The following is a 7,703-nucleotide window of genomic DNA, read 5'->3' as shown; positions in this document are numbered from 1 at the left end:
ATATTTGGTATGGTTAGACTCGTGAGTAAATGGGCTTTCAGGTTTTGTGACTTTTGTCGGATTTCGAGACGTGGGCCCGGGGGCCGGTTTGAGCCAATTTCGGATTTTTGCTTATAATTTTGTGTTTTTCTTATGGAATTGATTCCTTTAGCCTATGTTAATTGTATTGTACTGCTTGTGGCTAGATTCGGGATGTTTGGAGACCGATTCGAGAGACAAAGAAATTTTTGCATAGTTTGTAAAAAAGATTGAGTTGGTAAAGAAGATTGAAGAATAACTTGTCCATAATTTAAGACACCAGCAGAGGGGATCAATTGGATATTCTCATAGCGATTAAGTTGGCCTTGTTCGAAATGCCAATCTTCAATGCTTTTTGTCACATACATATAATCAGTGGGCATTAAGCCGAATCCAAGATTGTCCCAATCAACATCAGCAAACGATAATGTGAAAAGTGACCAAGCCCCAATATTAGAAAAGGCGTATCTTGGGTCCAAATTTCCAAAATGAATACAAGTATGAGTAATTTTCCGACCAAATGAAATGCAATGTACCTGTAAACAGAATGTCGTAAAGAAGTTGCCGCCGTCTGAGCCGTGTAGTATCTAAATTCAACCTACAATCAACGGCAGAGGTCTCTGATTGGACATAAGGTTAACATTTTCTTTAAAATTCTATCCAAAACTTTTGGCTATTCTCATTTCCTTTTCTTTATCTTGTTTTTCCTCTGTGTTACTGCATACCCAGAGCTCCCTGCATACCATACTGTTCTCTTGCTTTAATATTTTTTTGTTTGCATTTTATGTGTAATGGGATTTGGGAAAAATAAGAACCTTGATCAGCCCATCTATGAAAAGCAGAAAAAAGAATATTAAAACTGTCTCAACACTTTAAATGAAACTTTTCTATTTCATCTACTTTAAATTTAGCACTTTGATGACACACCCAATAAACAGAAAGACAAAAATATGGTTTCTTGGATAAAATGACAGACCTTTGAAGGCAAAGCTAAAGATTTAAACAATCTGCGAAAGCGTGCAGCCCTTTGAATCAAATTTGCAGAAGACACCAAAATAAACCTCTTCCCGCGTAATTTCTGATAGAAACTTAGGGTCCACCAAACTATATAGAGAACCTCAATTCCCACAGAATGCATACAAAGAGATAAGTAAATGACACAGCAGAGTTTTACGTGAAAAACTCCCAGCTCACGAGATTTAAAAACCACGACCTACACTCGTAAGATTTCAACTTCACTAACCGAGCAAGTTCAGATTACAACCTATCGTAACTTAGGAATTAACACCGTAATCCCTCACTCACTTGTAATAACTCTATTACAAGCCTCTTTGTAATAACTTTATTACAAAGCTCACCACTCAATCAACTCTAGTCGAGATACAAACACAAGATTGATAGTTTTACAAAAGGTTTCCTACACAATGCTTCTAGCTAAACTAAGTAGGAATTACAAGTAAATCACTTTAACAAAGGTACAACATAACTATGGACATGTAATAACTCAATGCAGGAAACTGGTCCTTCGTTATGATGTTATCTATTCTTGAAGCCATGAATGTCACTTGCAAGTTGACAACACACTTGGGAGAAAGCTTGATGAATTATGGAATGTGCAAGTGCATTATTTTCCCTTTTCTTCATGTTAATATTACACAAGTGACATCACTTGAATGATGCAATCATGTTTGGTACAAGGGCATTCCGCATAAAGTGACTACTGAACTATTTGCACTGTCGCGTGTATGCAGAGGAATAGTTGCAGCGATTTTACAGCTATGGGACGTTGACTAGTACAGTCAGCACGGGAAGTGATGTCCATATTTTTCCTCTGTTGTTTTTATGACTTTGAGTGTTGGAACATGTCCCAGACTTGAGACTTGTTGGTCTTGAGTACTTTAAGGATGTGAAACAAGTTCCCTGTCTGGTTCTTAATATTAAGTTTGTTAGATCAACAAAACATAACAAGACACATAACCTATCAATATTCCCCTTTTTGATGATGATAAACTTGTAATTGAAATTCCCCCTGAGAACCAAAGAACCATAAATATTTCCTGTATTCTCCCTGAACATGTTCCCCCTCAATTCTGTATTCCCACTTGAACCTGTTCCCCCTCAATTCTGTATTCCCACTTGAACCTGTTCCCCCTCAATTACTTTTCCCCCTTTTGGCATCATAAAAAGATTAGTAACAAGTAATAAGCAAAAAGAAGTCCAGCATGCTTAACCCATGCCACATGTGTGCATACAAACATGACTAAGAATAGAGCATAAGAGCAAGGCATGCATAGCAAAAGAACGGGATATTTATTAATTTTGAAATAAATAGGGAGCAGAATTAGCAGTACCATTTATTACATAGCCATCCACAAAATAAAACAATAGAAAAAGTACCAGCCACTAAACACATCAAAACAAAAGAGACCAAAACAGAGGACAGACAACTTGAACTGAACACTGGGAAGAGAACGATTTTAAGGAGCACTGGAAGGGGGAGGCATATATGAAGAGGAAAGGGTTCTAAGGAGGATATCCATTCGAGCATTTGTTGACGTCTGCTCGTTAAGCAAGCACTCCTTCAGGTCCTCGACCTATTTCCTGAGATCAGCATTTTCCTTGGTCAGACGGGCAATCTCCGTGCCTTGTACACTGCTGAAATCAGGTGCCTCCTAGGCCTGACTAAACTGGCCCTCGAGAATAGCATTCCTTACCTTCAACTTCCTTATCTCTTCATTGGCAATATTCTGATGTTCAATCAGTTGAGAGAGAGTGGAATTGCTGCCAACCCCTCCTTTCTTATCAATACACTCACACTCTTCTAAGGTGGTCTTAGAGAAGGCTTGCTTGCGAGTACCCACTGTAGCCTTTCCCGAAGGGACTTTGAAGAAGTTGAATACTTTAGAGAGTAGGAACCTGTAAGGCAACCCATGATTACTATCCTTAAAATCTGCCAGTTTCTTCATATGCTCTATCATGAGACCAGGCAGGTTTATAGTGGTGTAGGAATCTAGTGCTTTCATGATAAACAAGTCTGCTCGTGACGTAATGGAATGCCTTTTTGCGCGTGGGAGAAAAACCTTGTTCACCATTTCAAACAACATTTGGTACACTGGAATGAGGGCCTTCTTGTGTACCCGTTCCCTGTACTGTACTCTATTATCCTTCAAAATAGCATTTCTGAAGTTTGGAGAACAAGTTCCCTCAATGGATGATATGCCACCAGTAGGCACTGCTAGAATTTTTCCCAACACATCTTCATCCATCACAAAGTCAACACCATTCACCTTCATGCATATGTTGTCATCTGCTACAGTGAACATATCTGCATAGAAACTGCGCACTTCTGCCTCATACACCATAGGACTCTCATTAGTGAACAAATGTGTCCCTGTTAAAATTCACATATATCAACCAGTTGACGCATTCCTGTCATATCAAGAATATCATGAGTAAATGTTCTGCCCCACAACACCTTCTGGTTTCTCAGATTTTCTCTCCATGCATCCTTGGTCACACCCACCTTGGCATTCTTGGAGGAACCAGGTTTCTCATTGGCACCAGCCTTCCGTTTCATAGATTTTCTCACACTTTTTCCTTTCTCTACAGATTTCTCAGACACCTTCTCAAACATAGATTTCTCAGACACCTTTTCTCCAGACTTTTCAGACACCTTCTCACCAGACTCATCAGCCACTTCTCACCAGACTTTTCCACCTCAACATTGCTAACCTTTATCACTCTTATAGATGACTCTTTCATAGATTTTGGAACTGTAGGTTTCTTAGAAAACCTACGAATTAAGGAACCAGGTTCCTCATTTACCTCCTCATCAACATCAACAACAAGTGCTGGAGGAACTACCTTCTCATTCACTACTTTTGCACCCTTCACCAACCTCCTCTTCTTCTTTTCTTCTTTGTTTTTCCTCATAACTGATTCAAGAGCTTCCTTCTTTTGCAGCCTAGTCGTAGGTCTTTTAGGAGTGGGCTTTTTAGGAGTTGCCCTACTACTCCTAGGAGCAATAAAACTAGCAACAGAGATATTGTCATAATCTTCCTCACTATCCTTATTCTCTTCCTCAGAAAGAGATCTCATCTCAGGAAAGACAATGGTCAATGGCTTATCATAGAAATGAGGAGAGGGTGCGGGATTAGTACTGACCTGGGGTTCTTTTGAAGAACATGGGGTTTCATCCCAAGTAGGAGCAGAGGGCTCCTCTTGGGCTGAGGGATCAGGTCCCTCATATGGTTCCCCAGTAGTACTTTCAGGTGCTAGATTTTCAACAGGCACAGGTTCCCTACCCTCTACCTGTAGACTATCACCTTCCCCCTGAGACCCAATGGTTTCAGACTCACCTTCATAACCACCAACCAAACTTCCCTCAACAGCTATTAATAACATATTTTCTATGGCCTCTTGTTCATTCAAGCACAAAGTAGATTCTGATGACACAAGAGGGATATTACCTGCAGGATCAGCAACATTCAAGTCAAGGTTTGGGGTGATTGGCGCTGATTCTTCACCACTGTGAGCCACACTTTGTTGTGCCTTAGAGGTCTCTTAAACTTGCAGACTGGAGACTTCGTGATTTTTTTCTCCGTCAACTATTTCTCTCTCAACCATTTTTTCTGATGAGGCAGAAGGAGAGGTCACAGCCACAAACCTCTTGGGATTCAAAATTTTGCGACGCCGATGAGAACCAGAACTTGATTGGGTAGAAGAAGAAGCAATAGGTAGTTGGGAATCTTGTTTAGGGTTTGGATTGGGTGGCATATGGGACATAGGCTCTATCACTGGTGCTTCGAGAGAAGAAGACACAATGGGGATGACACTGGAGACATTTGAGGCTTCGAAATTCTTAGACATGGTGAAGAGTAGTGAGAGTTTATGAAAAGGAAGTGTTTGGTTGTTGAGAGAAAAAGGGAAATTTTGGCTTTTAATGTGAACAGTTATGAGAGTGACAACGTTTGGATTTATTTAAAAAGGGTGAAGGACAGGTTAGGAACGGGTATTGATTTTCTGGCTAGACGGGTCTTTTAGTAATGGTTACGACACTTGGATTCTAAAAGAGAAAAAAGAGAAACTCACATTTTAATGACGTGGCACTTTTTCAGCCGTTAAAAAGTTGTTCATGAGAGGACAAAGGAACTACTAACCTGTGTCAAGGGCACCAGGTTCCCTGACTACTTTAGTAAATGTGAGCCTCATCCCTTGTACCAAAATGCAATACCATTAACTTCTTGTTTGCTCTGTAATTGCCATGCGTGTTTGCCTGTAATGGTATAGAAATGAGTTAGAACGTGCCAGAAAGTACTTTTTAGCTATTTTACCTGTTCATTTCTTTCATAGTCAATCATTGAGGGACCAGGTGCTCAGCTTTATTTTATCAACCCCAGTGCCCAACAATTCTTTTCAAAGTGCTCTCTACTTAGTGCATTGGTGAAGATATCTGCAATTTGATCTTCTGTGCTGAAAAACGTCATGCAGATAAGCCCTTTTTGAACATTTCTCTGAGAAAATGATGTCGCACATCAATGCGCTTTGTTCTCTTATGCTAAACTGGGTTCTTTGCCATATCGAGAGCACTGGTGTTATCACACAGTAATGGCACACAATTAGAAAATACAATAAAATCCTCTAACTGCTGCTTGATCCATAACAATTGAGCACAACAAGAGGCAACTACCACATACTCAGCTTTTGCAGTTGAAAGAGCCACTGAGTTTTGATTTCTTGTACCCCATGAAATTAGATACGATCCCAGAAAGTGTGCCATACCAGAAGTACTTTTTATATCCACCAGATAACCAGCATAATTAGCATCAGCACACCCGATCAAGTCGAAATTATCTCTTGAGGGATAGTGTAGAACCAGGTCTTGCATTCCTTTGAGATACCTCAGGATTCTCTTGTCAGCTTTCAGATGAGATTCCTTTGGATTAGATTGAAACCTAGCACATAGTCCCACACTGAAAATGATATCCGGTCTGCTTGCTGTGTGATACAAGAGTACCCAATGAAACCTCTATACATGGTCTTATTCACATGAGAACCAGTTTCATCCATGTCCAGACGAGTGGCAGTGGCAATAGGAGTATATATGATTTTTGAGTTTTCCATCTGAAATCTCTTCGAATGCTCTTTGATGTACTTCTGTTGACTTATCATTGTGCCTTTAGGAGTTTGCTTGACTTGTAGACCCAAGAAGAAATTCAATTCCCCCATCAAGCTCATTTCACACTCACTTCCCTTGAGCTTTGCAAAATCCTCACACAGAGAATCATTTTTTCCACCAAAGATGATGTCGTCAACATAAACTTACACAATGGGCATGTTCCCCCCCCCCCCCAGTTTATTCAGAAATAGGGTATTGTCAATTTTTCCTCTTGTAAAGCCTTTTTCTAGGAGAAATTTTGATAACCTTTCATACCATGTATGAGGAGCCTGCTTCAGCCCATATAAAGCCTTATCAAGGTTAAAAACATACTCAGGATGCCCATGACATTCGAAGCCAGATGGTTGCTTGACGAAGACTTCTTCTTTTAGAAAACCATTCAGAAATGCACTTTAGACATCCGTTTGGAACAATTTGAATTCCATATAAGATGCAAAGGCAATGAGGAATCTGATGGCTTCCATTCGAGCAATTGAAGCAAAAGTTTTATCATAGTCAATCCCTTCTTCTTGATTGTAGCCTTGAACTACTAGCCTTGCCTTGTTCTTTGTTGTGTTTCCAAACTCGTCAAGTTTGTTTCTGAATACCCACATGGTTCCTATAACAGTTCTGTCAGCAGGTCGAGTAACTAGGTGCCATACGTTGTTCCTTTCAAATTGATGGAGTTCATCTTGCATTGTAGTAATCCAGTCAACATTTTTCAATGCTTCCTTGATATGTTTGGGCTCAATTTGAGAGAGAAAAGCTGAGAAGGAAAGTGAGTTTCTTGACTTTGATCTAGTTTGAATCCCTAAGTCAAGAGGAGTGATCACATTTTGAAGAGGGTGTGAACTTTTGTGCTTCCAGTTAGACACCTGAATCTCATTGTGAGAGGGTCGAGGTTCTTCTCAATGTGATCCATTGTTGACATGAGTCCCACTTCTCAGCTCAACATCTGTGGTTCCCTGCACAACATCAACAACTTTCTTCTCAGCTTTAGTTGTTGTGATTGAGGAACCAGGTTCCTCTACATCATTCGGAGATACAATTGCACCATAACCATTTGATTCCTTGACTGGACGTATCATGTCAGCCTTTCCATTTTCCATATCAATGACTTCACCAGGAATCAGTGACTGCTCACCGTCTTGATAAATCTTATCATGTGAATCTTTCTCACATAGGTGGTGTGATTCATCAAAGATCACATGTGTGCTTTCCTCAACACATTTAGTTCTTTTGTTGTAAACTTTGTAGACTTTGCTTTGTGATGAATAGCCCAGAAAGAGTCATCACTTTTGGCATCGAATTTTCCAAGTGCTTCATTGCCATTTTTGAGGACAAAACATTTGCAACCAAATGTCCTTAAGTGTGTTAGCTTGGGTTTCCTCCCATTCAACAGCTCATATGGGGTTTTGTTCAGGAGGGACCTGATCATGCACCTGTTCACCAAGTAGCAGGCAGTGTTGACTACTTCTGCCCAGAGACGTTTTGCAATGCCACTGTCAATCAACATTGTCCTTGCCAT

General features: G+C 40.1%; 2 protein-coding genes and 1 long non-coding RNA gene across 3 annotated transcripts; all 3 read right to left on the bottom strand.

Annotated features, from left to right (window-relative positions):
• Nucleotides 1-277: 277 nt before the first annotated feature.
• LOC138900813 (uncharacterized) lies at nt 278-1,098 on the bottom strand. Its single transcript, XR_011412107.1, has 2 exons — nt 995-1,098; nt 278-616 (listed from the first exon to the last, which is right to left on the bottom strand). It is a non-coding gene; the product is annotated as an uncharacterized lncRNA (long non-coding RNA).
• Nucleotides 1,099-3,412: 2,314 nt separating this feature from the next.
• On the bottom strand, nt 3,413-5,229 carry LOC138901441 (uncharacterized). The gene is made up of 3 exons (XM_070189205.1): nt 5,178-5,229; nt 3,751-4,487; nt 3,413-3,691 (listed from the first exon to the last, which is right to left on the bottom strand). The coding sequence occupies exons 1-3, from the start codon at nt 5,227-5,229 to the stop codon at nt 3,413-3,415; spliced, it is 1,068 nt and encodes a 355-aa protein (XP_070045306.1).
• A 1,359-nt stretch (nt 5,230-6,588) lies between these two features.
• Nucleotides 6,589-7,284, bottom strand: LOC138901440 (uncharacterized mitochondrial protein AtMg00820-like). The gene is made up of 2 exons (XM_070189203.1): nt 7,116-7,284; nt 6,589-6,986 (listed from the first exon to the last, which is right to left on the bottom strand). The coding sequence occupies exons 1-2, from the start codon at nt 7,282-7,284 to the stop codon at nt 6,589-6,591; spliced, it is 567 nt and encodes a 188-aa protein (XP_070045304.1).
• Between the last annotated feature and the right edge of the window lie 419 nt (nt 7,285-7,703).

Source organism: Nicotiana tomentosiformis, chromosome 11 (assembly GCF_000390325.3).
Source record: "Nicotiana tomentosiformis chromosome 11, ASM39032v3, whole genome shotgun sequence".
NCBI classification, from domain to species: Eukaryota; Viridiplantae; Streptophyta; class Magnoliopsida; order Solanales; family Solanaceae; genus Nicotiana; species Nicotiana tomentosiformis.
The sequence above is the reverse complement of the archived record's forward strand: the minus strand, read 5'-3'. Positions and strand labels throughout refer to the sequence as shown.